This window comes from Eptatretus burgeri, chromosome 21 (assembly GCF_056783735.1).
Source record: "Eptatretus burgeri isolate ZD-2024b chromosome 21, Ebu_testis_v1, whole genome shotgun sequence".
NCBI classification, from domain to species: Eukaryota; Metazoa; Chordata; class Myxini; order Myxiniformes; family Myxinidae; genus Eptatretus; species Eptatretus burgeri.
In genome coordinates this window covers 2,273,558-2,288,016 of record NC_140981.1, presented here as the reverse complement: position 1 = coordinate 2,288,016, position 14,459 = coordinate 2,273,558, and the positions used below count along the sequence as shown (strand labels likewise).

The following is a 14,459-nucleotide window of genomic DNA, read 5'->3' as shown; positions in this document are numbered from 1 at the left end:
GACAATCGTCCCCGCCCAGCGCTGAAAGGGGGAGTGGCCAGAAAAGAGGAAGTGAAACTGGAGAAGTAAAAAAAACGGCAGTCGGCTTTGAGGCGTGCTCGGGCTTCGAGGTGAGCGTGCACACGGAAGGCAAGAGAGAAACGACGAGTGTCGAGGCGCGATCTGCTGGATGAGCTGTCGGTTTTTGGAGGCGAGCAGAAAAAGGAAAGCCAGTGGTGCGATCGGGAGAGAGAGAAAATGAACCTGGGCATGCCGGGTCTGCCTTCTGTGGCCTGGAGAAGCGAGCCAGGGCCGAAGGAAAGGCAGGGAAAGGTCTGCATGAGGTCTGTCTGCCCTTCGGCTGGATGAGAGACAATTGGGAGGAGTCGTGATCTGCTGTGTTGGGGACGGCTGTGTCTGTCTGCGATCTGCTTCGTGAAGGAGGCCTGGTGAACAGGCCAGGCCTGGACTTGTATGCTGGACCTCGTGCGAAACCAGCTGAAACCCACCATCGATCTGACGGTCTTGTGCCGTCGACCTTACGCGGGGTCAGAACGCGCGGAGGCTGCGTGCGTGGGTGGTGCGACAAAGGAGGACGAGCGCCATTTTTGCCATGCGGTGTGCTCGAGCTTGGGGCTCGAATCCGTGGACATCCGCTTGTCACGAGCCACATTCGTGTTTTTTGACACTTTCCTCTCATCCATGAAACATCACCAAGTACTCTCTGTCTTGTCTGCATGCTGTCCATGTCTTGTTTGCATGTCGTTTAAGGCTTATCTCGTTAGGGACCCCTTCGAAACCCATAATCCGTATCTCGAGAGTTAAGAACGGGTTATAGATTAATTAAAACATTCTCGTGAATGTTTTGCTTGTGTGGTGTTCCCCGATGTCCCCAATAAATCTGGCTGATTCGTTTGAAGTTGCCGCTTTGAATTAATTCGTGCCGCGTCAAGGGAGGATCTGCTCGATTTGGATATAAAAACGAAAATGGTTACAGACTGGTAGACTCCGCTCGGTCCCTGACAAATCCAGTCTGTAACCGGGGTATATTCCCCCAGCTGTCAAGGTACAGGTGTATTTTGGTGTCGTGGTTCGAGACGCGTAACCCGAGAATTGTGCCGAACCAGCCGGCGTTATAACCCCGGAGACGGCGGTGGTTTGGGTGGCGCCAAATCTGTAACATTTGGCTATCAAGAGTCGGGTGCGAATCCCGCCACCGCTGAATCCTCAAATATACATATATATATATATATATATATATATATATATATATATATATATATATATATATATATATATTACGATATTGTGGACGGACTTCGACAAAACTTGGTGGACATGTTGGGTGTGTGACAAGGACGAATCGATTCGATTTTGGTTCAGGTCCTGATTCAGATCCGGCCTCTCAGTGGGATACAAAAGGTGCATTGTTCAGCCTGGTGGAGGTACGTGCTCAACTGATTGCCGTTCTAGTTTATCTGTTTCGCCAAGTATCGCTCTGTGAGTAATTTCTCGTTTGTCTATTTATCACACGATATTTGTCCACAGTTTTGAAGCAATTGTCGTGAACATTTTTGTGGAGGGAGGTCACCGGACAAAGGAACGCACATTTCTGGTCAGGCTCCGGATGCGGATCGGATCCTGAAATTTTTTAATGATCTTTTTACAATGGAAGATTGGGATGAATTTATGTTTATGAATTTTGGTTCAACCCAGCGTGCAATTTTCTTATTTGTTCATTTATTTATTTAATTAAAGAATTAATAAATTGTCATATTATATATTATGCATCCCTCCCAACTCCAAGTCTGCATCCCTCCATCTATCTCAACTTGAGGTCCACATCCCTCCCCCCTACCAACTCCAAGTCTGCATCCCTCCCCCCTCCCAACTCCAAGTCCACATGCTCTCCCCTCCCAACTCTGCATCCACATCTCTCACCTCTACAAAACTCCAAGTCCCCATACCTCCATCTATCTCAACTTTAAGTCCGCATCCCTCCCCCTACCAAGTCCAAGTCCACATCCCTCCATCTATCAACTTCAGGTCCGCATCCCTCCATCCTACCAACTCCAAGTCCGCATCCCTCCCCATATCTTAACTCCATGTCCGCATCCCTCCACCCTACCAACTCCAAGTCCGCATCCCTCCCCCCTCCTAACTCCAAATCCGCATGCTCTTCCCTCTAAACTTTGCGTCCACATCTCTCACCCCAACGAAACTCCAAGTCTGCATCCCTCCCCCCTCCCAACTCTAGTTTTGCATCCCTTCATCTGGCTCAACTTCATGTCCGCATTCCTCCACCCGACCAACTCCAAGTCCACATCCCTCTCCCTATCTCAACTTCATGTCCGCATTCCTCCACCCGACCAACTCCAAGTCCGCATCCCTCCCCTCTCTCAACTTCATGTCCGCATTCCTCTACCCGACCAACTCCAAGTCCGCATCCCTCCCCCCTCCCAACTCCAAGACTGCATCCCTCCATCTATCTCAACTTCATGTCTGGATCCCTGTCCCCTCCCAACTCCAAGTTCGCATCCCTCCCCGATCTCAATTACATGTTCACATCCCTCTACCCTACCAACTCCAAGTCTGCATCCCTCCCCCGATCTCAATTTAATGTCCACATCCCTCTACCTTACCAACTCCAAGGCCGCATCTCTCCCCCTATCTCAACTCCAAGTCCGCATCCCTCCCACCTCCCAACTCCAAGTCCACATCGCTCCACCATACCAACTTCATGTCCGCATCCCTCCAACCTCCCAACTCCAAGTCCGCATTCCTCCACCATACCAACTTCATGTCCGCATCCCTCCAACCTCCCAACTCCAAGTCCGAATCCCTCCACCATACCAACTCCAAGGCCGCATCCCTCCCACTTCCCAACTCCAAGTCCGTATCCCTCCACCATACCAACTTCATGTACACATCTCCACTCCCCCCCACTCTCCCAACCCCACTTCCACGTCCCTCCAACTACACGTCCAAATAGAACTGTTACTTGACTGCTAATGTTTCTCGGAGAAAGGAAATTATTTGAGCAGTGTCTGTAGGTGAGTGAGTGAGTCCGCAGGTGAGTGAGTGAGTCCGTAAACACGTCATTCAGTATCACTTGAACCACACATACGATTTTGATGAAACTTGGCCACAAGCTTCATCTCTGATACCTTACGAAGGTGTATTGATCATATCGAAATCTGTGCTCATTGGGGGTGGGCGATTGGGGGGGGGGGAGGTAAGGGGGTAGGTTAACGCTCTCTTCTCCGAAACTACATACACGATCTCGATGAAGATTGACCACAACCTTCAAAAACAATGATGCACCAAAGTTTGTCACGACATAAAAAAAAAATCAGGGTCGAACGTGGTCTGTGGGCCTTTGAGTGACTTTTGCTCCTGATCCAGGTGAGCTTCAGGACGTGCAGTCCTATTTTTTACTTCAGGGGTGTGTTCAGGTACTAAGTATCTTGTAGAGCGTTCGCCAAATGGCTTAAGCACTCAACGTTCCCTTTGTCAGTGAATTCGTCGGTATCACAAGGAATCAAAAGGAAATGTCCGGATCCCTGCCCCCTCCCAACTCCAAGTCCGCATCCCTCCCCCGATCTCAATTTCATGTTGAGATCTCAACTCCATGTTGAGATCTCAACTCCATGTTGAGATCTCAACTCCATGTTGAGATCTCAACTCCATGTTGAGATCTCAACTCCATGTTGAGATCTCAACTCCATGTCTGCATCCCTCCACCCTACCAACTCCAAGTCCGCATCCCTCCCCCCTCCGAACTCCAAATCCGCATGCTTTTCCCTCCAAACTTTGCGTCCACATCTCTCACCCCTACGAAACTCCAAGTCTGCATCCCTCAGGTCTGCATCCCTGCATAGACGCAGGTGCAGGCCAGTCAGCCCATCATGCCTGTTCCACATCCACACCACACCAAGTTATCAACTTGTGGTCAGCGGAACATTGTGGAGACTGGAGAGCCGAGCAGCTCCAATGGCATATGGTCAGTGGAACATTGTGGAGAGGCGAACAACCAGCTCCGACGGCGTGCAGACCCCTGTGGAAAGCCCCGAGAGGCCGAGCAAGTTGGTCCCTTTCTCTCTCAGAATGCCATCATCTCTCCCCCTCTCAAACGAGCACAGAAGTCGGTTGAATTAATGTAATTTAAAATTGCAACATCACTGGGAAACATTTCATTAATACCATTTAATATTTCATCTCTCTCTCTCTCTCTCTCTCTCTCTCTCTCTCTCTCTCTCTCTCTCTCTCTCTCTCTCTCTCTCTCTCTCTCTCTCTCTCTCTCTCTCTCTCTCTCTCTCTCTCTCTCTCTCTCTCTCTCTCTCTCTCTCTCTCTCTCTCTCTCTCTCTCTCTCTCTCTCTCTCTCTCTCTCTCTCTCTCTCTCTCTCTCTCTCTCTCTCTCTCTCTCTCTCTCTCTCTCTCTCTCTCTCTCTCTCTCTCTCTCTCTCTCTCTCTCTCTCTCTCTCTCTCTCTCTCTCTCTCTCACCCCACCCTTTCCTCCCTCCCCTTCTCTCTCTCTCTCTCTCTCTCTCTCTCTCTCTCTCTCTCTCTCTCTCTCTCTCCCTCACCCCACCCTTTCCTCCCTCCCCCTTCTCTCTCTCTCTCTCTCTCTCTCTCTCTCTCTCTCTCTCTCTCTCTCTCTCTCTCTCTCTCTCTCTCACCCCACCCTTTCCTCCCTCCTCCCTTCTCTCTCTCTCTCTCTCTCTCTCTCTCTCTCTCTCTCTCTCTCTCTCTCTCTCTCTCTCTCTCTCTCTCTCTCTCTCCTTCACCCCACCCTTTCCTCCCTCCTCCCTCCCTCTTCCCTCTCTCACACCACCCTTACATCCCTCCCCCTTCTCTCTCTCCCACCCACTCCCCCATCTCTCTCCCTGCCCCCAAACTCCCCCCTTTCTCTATTTTTCCCCACCTCTCTCTCCCTCTCTCCCCCCCTTTTTCCTCCCCTTAATTCTCTCTCCCCTCTCTTTCCTTCTCCCGAGGTGAACAGCACAGACAAACTTTGTCGTGAGTGGAAACGTGCAATGATGGAAGCAAACAGGTTATCATACCTGCCTTTGGAAGAAAGGTGTTGCACAAATCCAGGTATGCATCGGTTCATCGAGTCACTGCATCACTTCGAAATATAATCTCACGTTAACTGTAGTTATTTTCCAAGATGTTTATGATTTATTATCCTCGTTTAAAAGTGTTCCTTCGATGTAAACTCCTTTCAATCATCGGTTAATTGATGCTTTGCTAATTGCTGTTACAGTTCACAAGGCAGCACACAATGGTTTCTTTACCCTCAGGTTATCGAGGTTAAGTGCGTCTTATGAACCCGGAACTTGGTGACGTTAAACCGTGGGATTAACGGGGTCATTATCCGAACCTGTACCCGAAGGGACGGCACGGGCTGTTGTAATTGGGCTGTGAGTTTGTGAGTGGCATTCGAAGATCTACTTTAAGATAGATTGTTAATTCTTATTTCTACTCTAATCTATGCAGCCCGACGATCCCCATCCTTTGTTAAATGCTCTCTCATTGCAGATTTAACGAACAATTACGCTCTTTTGTCTGAGAAGAAAGACTTAGCAAAGAAGGAACAACTACAGGTACACAAATGGTATCGGGATGCTTTTATGTAACTGTGATCTCCACTCGCCGGATTCGTACCGGGCAACGGAACGGTCTGACGACTGTTACCAATATTTACAAGCTGATTGGATTGGGAAACATGTTTGGAGGGAGATAGTTGAGTTTGTGTTGCAAACGGTAAGCCTGACAACCTTCACGCACAAACATGTACACCGCCTTGATAATCCGTACGTAAACTACTCCGATCGTGTGTGTTCATCTTTCAACAAAACAGGTGATTCGATCTGCAGGGTTCGTCTTCCCGATGAGCCCTCCATGTCCGATGAAGACAGCGCATGTCTCTGTACGACACCCTGGCGAGGCTACGTGTTGTTAAATGTCCATTGTTGTGATTACCCCGTGCGTGCAAATCGAAAAGCGGGGTTCAGTAATCGGTTCCCTTGGTCTCCGCCTCCATAGAGGAGAGAGAGAGCGAGAGATAGAGCGAGACAGTACTGAGAGAGAGAGAGAGATGGGGGGAGAGAGGGGGAGAGAGAGAGCGAGAGATAGAGAGAGACAGTACTGAGAGAGAGAGAGGGAGAGAGGGGGGGAGAGAGGGGGAGAGAGAGAGACAGAGAGAGCGAGAGAGAGAGGAGGGGGAGAGAGAGAGAGAGAGAGAGAGAGGAGGGGGGAGAGAGAGAGAGAGAGAGAGAGAGAGAGAGAGAGAGAGAGAGAGGGAGAGAGGGAGAGAGAGAGAGAGAGAGAGAGAGAGAGAGAGAGAGAGAGAGAGAGAGAGAGAGAGAGAGAGAGAGAGAGAGAGAGAGAGAGAGAGAGAGAGAGAGAGAGAGAGAGAGAGAGAGAGAGAGAGAGAGAGAGAGAGAGAGAGAGAGAGACAGCTTTTCCATGAGCCTGAGAAAATTAAATAAAAACATGCATATTAATTGTTGAACGATTCCCCGAGCAAGCAGTCAATGTTAAGGTGTTTAATTGTTCAATCCACAGATGAGGAGCGAAGACCTGACCCAGAAAATACTCCTGTGCGAAGGGCAGACTTGGGTCCAGTGTGAGATCCCCGAGTGCCTGAAGTGGCGAGCCATCTGCAGGGAACACGCAGCTTCCTTGAGACCAGACGAGCCCTGGTATTGTCACATGAACCCGAACACGGCGGAAAACGAATGTTGGGTTCTTTCCCGACCCGTTCCGAGCAGGCATGAATTGGAGAAGTTCAATCTGACCTACATGTACTCTGAGCACGTGCAAGGAAGCCTCGTACTTGCTAAACTTTGCAGTTATCCCAGGTACTGGACATGCATTATTTATACTAGCCGACTACCCGCCGGTGAAATTTTCTGCACATGATGTGCAACGTGCGCAGAGTAAAATAGTGTTAATTTACGTCTGTAGGATGTATAATAAATTTGAGCCTGGTGTTGGCGCAGTGGTTAGGACAGTGGCTTGGGATCCAAAAGGTCCTGAGTTCAAGCCCCGTTGGGCCACTGAATTAATACACCAGGGGGTTGACTCAGCCTGTCATCCTTCCGAGGTCGGCGAAATGAGTACCAGTATCCTGGTCCGGTGTATACCCCGGTTAAAATAGGTGTACCATATCCCTGTGTTGTAAGAGGCGACCAGGGTTGCGTCAGGAAGGGCATCCGGCGTAAAACATGTGCCAAATCACTATGCGGATCATACGGATGATCCGCTGTGGCGACCCCTCACGGGAGCAGCCGAAAGAAGAAGATATATATATATATATATATATATATATATATATATATATATATATATATATATATATATATACATTTTATCTTTTTGGCATGAATAATAAATTATTACCTTTGCAGGTGGCCAGGGATCATCACAACCGACAAAGGAAGTGGGGATTCTGTGCTGAGGAATAAGAAAGGTGTTGTGAAATGGTACCACGTGACCTTCATCAGACATCCCCAAACTGACGCAGGGTGGTTTCAAACACGCAACGTGGAGCCTTTCTGCAAAATGCAGGTAAATGGTTACCTTTTGAGAGAACAGATTTTGTTCATTAACTCCGCCACTGAAGGTGGATGCAGGTTGTGTTTTCAACCCTGTCTGTGAGCACGATATCTCAAAAAAGTTGTGGACGATTCGGACAAAAAGTTGTTGACGGAGTGGACAGGTTACGTGTGTGACAACGATGAATTGACACAAATTTGGTGAAGATGCGGCTCTGACGACTGGAATTTTAAAGTCATTCTTCACCATTGAGAGATGGCACCAAATACATATATATATATATATATATATATATATATATATATATATATATAACCATATAAATACATATATATATATATATATATATATATATAACCATATATATACATATATATATATAACCAGAGATACATATATATATATATATATATATATATATATATATATATATATATATATATATATATATATATATATATATATATATATATATTGTTGCGAATTCGCGCCCACCGGCGTACGAACGGCCGCTTTCCACTAATAGTAGCAGCTCGCAACCGGACGGACAATTCAGTCGTGACCTTCCAGAGCAACGCCGGAACCCTGTCACGGGTGGGTCTTCAACCTCACCACGGCCTAGCCAATTTTCTACCCGCGCAGGATAGGGTCAATCGCCGAATCTCGATATACCTAAAGTACCCGTGCGGATAGCTAACCGGGAGACCGTACCTCGGCGCAGGTCGGCTTGGACACGAACCGCCCAAGCGGTTCGTTCCGTTCTGCAGTGATAACCGAGCGGGTATTATAGCCCGACCTCGCCGGATCCGATTCTATTTAACGGGTGTTTAAAACCCAGCTATTTATTCCGCGATGCAAGATGGCATTTTCAATCGGGAGAAGACGCAACGAATGGGGTACATTTCAACAAAGCACATTTATTCTCAATTACACGTATGTAGAGCCAACACGTATACAGGCAAACAAAAGCAAGGGAAAGCACGACGACCGAATATAAGCAGTAATAATTTACTGGCACTTAAGCAGTTCTACTTCTCAGACTCGGCGCCACAACATTCATTCGAAAGCAAGAGAAAAGGAAAAGACCACCCCCATAGACAGGGGGGTCAGACTGGGCCCGTGGGCCTTGATGGCGTGGGACTTGGCTGACCGAATGGGCCCCACGAGACCGACGCTGGTTACCTGCACCCTCGTGGTGCGACGGTCGGCGAGCTCTCTCCGGCACTCTCTTCTCTCTCACCCCACCCTTTCCTACCTCCCCCTTCTCTCTCTCCCACCCACTCCCCCCATCTCTCTATTCCTACCCCCAAACTTTCCCCCCTTTCTCTATTTTTCCCCACCTCTCTCTCCTCCCCCATTTTTTCCTCCCCCTAATTCTCTCTCCCCTCTCTTTCCTTCTCCCGAGGTGAACAGCACAGACAAACTTTGTCGTGAGTGGAAACGTGCAATGATGGAAGCAAACAGGTTATCATACCTGCCTTTGGAAGAAAGGTGTTGCACAAATCCAGGTATGCATCGGTTCATCGAGTTACTGCATCACTCCGAAATATGATCTCACGTTAGCTGTATTTATTTTCCAAGATGAATTATGATTTATTATCTTCGTTTAAAAGTGTTCCTTCGATGTAAACTCCTTTCAGTCATCGGTTAATTGATGCTTTGCTAATTGCTGTTACAGTTCACAAGGCAGCACACAATGGTTTCTTTACCCTCAGGTTATCGAGGTTCAGTGCGTCTTATGAACCCGGAACTTGGTGACGTTAAACCGTGGGATTAACGGGGTCATTATTCGAACCTGTACCCAAAGGGACGGGACGGGCTGTTGTAATTGGGCTGTGAGTTTGTCAGTGGCATACGAAGATCTACTTTGATATAGATTGTTAATTCTTATATCTACTGTAATCTATGCAGCCCGGCGATCCCCTCCATTGTTAAATGCTCTCTCATTGCAGATTTCACGAACAATTCCGCTCTTTTGTCTGAGAAGAAAGACTTACAAAAGAAGGAACAACAACAGGTACACAAATGGTTTAGGGATGCTTTTATGTAACTGTGATGTCCACTCGCCGGATTCGTACCGGGCAACCGATACGGTCTGTCGACTATTACCAATATTTACAAGCTGATTGGATTGGGAAACATGTTTGGAGGGAGATAGTTGAGTTTGTGTTGCAAACGGTAAGCCTGACAACCTTTACGCACAAACATGTACACGGACACCGCCTTGATAATCCGTACGTAAACTACTCCGATCGTGTGTGTTCATCTTTCAACAAAACAGGTGATTCGATCTGCAGGGTTCTTCTTCCCGATGAGTTCTCCATGTCCGATGAAGACAGCGCATGTCTCTGTACGATACCCTGGTGAGGCTTGGTGTTGTTAAATGTCCATTGTTGTTATTACCCCGTGCGTGCAAATCGAAAAGTGGGGTTCAGTAATCGGTTCCCTTTGTCTCCACCTCCATAGAGGAGAGAGAGAGAGCGAGAGAGATAGAGAGAGACAGTACTGAGAGAGAGAGAGAGAGAGAGAGAGAGAGAGAGAGAGAGAGAGAGAGAGAGAGAGAGAGAGAGAGAGAGAGAGAGAGAGAGAGAGACAGACAGTACTGAGAGAGAGTACGGAGAGAGAGAGCAAGAGAAAGAGAGAGAGAGAGAGAGAGAGAGAGAGAGAGAGAGAGAGAGAGAGAGAGAGAGAGAGAGAGAGAGAGAGAGAGAGAGAGAGAGAGAGAGAGAGAGAGAGAGAGAGAGAGAGAGAGAGAGGTACTCTCCAGCACTTTGCGTCTGAATTCGTCCCGATCGCACATGCGCACAGAGGAGTGAGATAATATCTTTTACTCTGTCTGCCTGTCTGGCAGTCAAACAAAGCTGAAAATCATTCCAAACAGGAAACTCACTGTTTTTTTTTTAAGGACGTTGTAAAGGACACAAACAACAGGCACAAGGAACTAATGTAACATGTCAAATCATAGTCCAGTCAAATTAGGAAATAACCCGTCACAAATTGCAATAGTAATGATTCCAACACTATTCAACTCAGAAATATGTCTGAAATAACATATCCAAAATGTAATTGAATCAACAGATGGGAACAGTGTCTAATTTGCATAAATTCAAAATGGTCGCCAGAAACCGGTTTAATCGAAGTTTGAGCCATTATTTAAGCTATTATCGTGGTGATGACTGACTATTGTTGTTGGTGGTATCACAAATAGAAGGCCAGTGTATAGCTGGGGCACTGTATACATGGAATTTTGGAAATCTGCAAAAAAATAATTAATTTTATCAATAAAAATGGCTAAATTATAAGTGAAAAATTGTAAAATAGAGTATGATCGATGAATAATTAATGAAACATTCATTTGTCATTAAATTACACTGGTCATAACATGATGATGCATATCCCTACACAGGATATCTGTTACTCTATTCAGATAAATACATCATACAAAATCATAAATATAGGTAAATCACTTTTAAGCATGATGTTGTTAATGGTGGACGTATAAAAATGGATATTGGGTTATGACGAATGTGAAACTTTTATGCGATGATCCTATGCATGTGGCCCCGCATGTCAGTTGCTCCAGCAATGTTAACAGGGCTAACATGGCTAATGGATTGATATATGTATGTGATCCATCAGTGCTATGTACTAGATAAGGCACGTATTAATTGTATTATTTTGTGAACCCTCTCTATTTCCAGGGTGAGTCATGATGTATGAAGAGCTGAGTTGTGTTGTATGCCAGAAATCCATATCGTCAGACCAACCAAGCTCCCAACTCACTGCAAAGGGATGTGATGGCATCAATAGAGCAAGTACAGCCAGACACAGTAACATTAATGCTCTACCTGGACAACATGTCCACCAGAACTGTCGCCAAGTTTATACAAACCTTCATTATAGAGAGCAATCCAACCGTAAGAGACTTGGTGATCTTCCTTCATCCAATGACAAACCATCTTTGCGATCATCGGTGGGTTTATTTGATTATGCCAGTCACTGCCTCCTTTTGTGGCCAGGGTGATCCCCGAGAAGGCAGGAATCCCGATTTGAAACTCATACCCATCAGAACATTAGATTTCCAGGAGAGTGTTCTACAAGTATGTGACAAAAGAAATGATGAATGGGCGAAAACGGTCGAGGGGAGAATCAAAGCTGTCCATGATTTACATGCTGCGGATGCCATATATCACAAGACGTGCAGCAATAATTTCAGAACCAACAAAGATATTCCTGTAAAATTTCAACAACATGATGATAATTAATACATCTGTGAAACGTATGAAACGTGGAAGACCTCATCATGTCATGCAAGCTGAAGCATTTAAAGATGTAATGCATAACTCTGAACACAACGATGATGAACAGACCACCATAAAAGATCTTATCGACAATATGGCAGAGTTCCTTTCAGACTCCAACGTTCCACCATATGGTCACACTTCCATGAAAGACCAAATACAGAAGAAGTTCGGAGATAAAGTCATCATCACAGAGATCAATGGGAAACCAAACGTGGTCACAATGTGGAGCAATGCGACAAGTATTCTTCAGGATTTCCATTCTCAACCAAAGGCAGAAAACCCCAAACAAGAAAAGGACAACATAATTAAGACTGCTGCCAAACTCTTGAAGAATGACATAAAGATGATTCAACAACAGTCTGACATGTATCCCACATGCGCAGAAATGGATTCGGTAGAAATGGCTTGTACATTCTTACCAAAGTCCCTTCAATTATTTATTGGTGACGTATTCACTGGTGTTGACAGCGACAGGAAGATGGCCTCAATTGGACAATCCATGGTGCAGGCCACTCGGCGCCATGTCTTACGAGCTCTTCTGCAGCTAGGGCTGGAAGTTCAACTACATCACCACTTTGGCTCAAAGTTCCTCATAGATACTCTTCACAAACATGGATTCACGTGCAGCTATAGTGAGGTCTCCAAATTTGAACGTAGTGCAGCTGTGAAGGAAGGCACAGATATTCCTCACATATCAAGTGACAACTTTATACAATGCATTGCAGATAACGTTGATCATAACCTCCTCACCATCGATGGACATAATACTTTCCATGGGATGGGCATCATGGCTACTGTAACACCACTGCCGAGGCGTGTGTACAAATATGTCACAGATCGAAGATGACGATGTTGATGAATGAATCAGCAACATATAAGACTATTGATTCAAGTAGAACCATGTTTTTGCTGTATTATTTCAGTATTATATTATATAAGTTATATGTGACAATAAGTCATATGCTTACGTTTACATCTCGCCGCGTGTTTCATTTTCATGATTGATCCACTTTCTACTCATGAAGTGTTAATTTGTATATCTAACTTCTATATCCATGTATGCCACATAACGAAGTATATGTGATATAGATTCTCATTTTTACGATTATGTATTTGAACATGAGCTTCCTTATTCATATCTTCGGTCAGATGTGTGGATGAATCATTTAAATATATTCTATATGTGATACAGGTATATTCCAAATTCAATTTTTGGCAATAATCCATTGTGAACCAAACAAATTATTAAATATGTCAAAGGTCAGTTATAATTTCAATATAAGGCGATAATGATTGAAATTGGTAGCTTATTCAAACTTTCGAGTTAATTCTGTACCAGATGATTGAACTTACCTTGTTTGACATGCACATGCAAAATAATGTTTCTGCATTAAACTTTATAATATGATGTCTTTTTTGTCTTTCTCATTCTCTCATAAAACTTCCATACACTCTCAACCTCAATCCATATGTAATGTCATCTCTAGCTGGACATCATGACCTATTGTCCCCAATATGACAAGTAATCTTTCCGAACAATAGCAATACTGGATTTTATTAATGACCATTAAGTTGATTCTAAACGTTTCCTTGATTGTAAAACAAAATGTGACACCAAAATGAAGCTTCTACAACATTTGGTTGTTGATAAATGTATAGATATTTATATGTAGTTTCTCGCTATTACTGATTACAGCATCTACCCATGTCGCACGTTTTTGTGTTTCTGAATGGCCGTAAATCCCCCACAATATTCTAGTTAACATAACATTACTGGTAAAAAATAATCAGAGATATGGACTGGGGTGTTTTACCTTGTGAATGACTCCATAGAAATGTTCAGGACCAATTTATGTCATATTTACATCAAAATAACTACAAAAAGCCCTTTTAATGGTGGCCATCTTGGATTTGTTTAATAGTTACAAATAAAAATATTTCAATTTGGATTCATATACAATACAAATGAATATTTCGTTACCTCATATAACAGTCTTGTCATTATTGCAACACCTACAGACTGATGAGGAAACAATTGTATGAAGTTATATGGTTTCAAGATTTTTGTGGCAGCCATCTTGGATTTATGCAAATTTGACAGTCTTCCCATACTTTAGATTCACCTAAACTTTTGATATGTTATTCAAGTCAATTTTCTGTGTCAAATAATATAGGACTCGTTACTATTGCAATTTGTGGTGGGTTAACGCCTTATTTGGCCTAATTTGACTTGACTATAAGGCGGTGTAACAGACGGTGCATCAACCGTGGTAAACTTCCAAATTTCTCTTTTGCACTAACTTTAAAATCTTAATTTTATTTCAATTGAATTATATACTCGGAACACTGAAGAACACAAATCACCATCTTGGCGATTTCAAAACTCCGTTTAGCTGTAATTGGGGAAAATATAACCCGCGTTTTACGTCATCACAACCAATCAAATTTGCCGCTCGCAGGCGCTGCCCAGTTTCCTTTTCCTCAACATTGCGCAGTGTGAGGTGTTCAATGAACTCGAGTTATTTATCTCATCATTGTGTTCGCGATTACCCCCATTCTCCTGCTTAATGTTGTTTGTAAGTCGATTTTTTTACACCGATTCCTCACCGCAG

At 44.8% G+C, this 14,459-nt stretch overlaps 1 protein-coding gene across 15 annotated transcripts in view; it reads left to right on the top strand.

The window, feature by feature from the left end:
- The window catches only part of LOC147008183 (tubulin alpha-8 chain-like), a 45,962-nt gene that overhangs the window by 27,631 nt on the left and 3,872 nt on the right, over positions 1-14,459 (top strand). For 3 of the 15 annotated variants that reach the window (XR_015053582.1, XR_015053583.1, XM_085865456.1), the window contains exons 3-10: positions 4,975-5,077; positions 5,522-5,586; positions 5,844-5,912; positions 6,551-6,846; positions 7,396-7,555; positions 8,949-9,051; positions 9,496-9,560; positions 9,825-9,906. Coding sequence is in view for 12 of the 15 variants with exons in the window: in XM_085865456.1 (XP_085721582.1) it covers positions 4,975-5,077; positions 5,522-5,586; positions 5,844-5,912; positions 6,551-6,846; positions 7,396-7,555; positions 8,949-9,051; positions 9,496-9,560; positions 9,825-9,906 (943 nt within the window). In the remaining 3 variants the exon portion in view is untranslated. Of the gene's footprint in view, positions 697-1,271; positions 1,425-1,527; positions 4,065-4,974; positions 5,078-5,521; positions 5,587-5,843; positions 5,913-6,550; positions 6,847-7,395; positions 7,556-8,948; positions 9,052-9,495; positions 9,561-9,824; positions 9,907-11,244; positions 14,452-14,459 lie in introns of those variants that run through there. The other 12 variants (XR_015053584.1, XM_085865447.1, XM_085865454.1 and 9 more) reach the window with 10 other exon arrangements.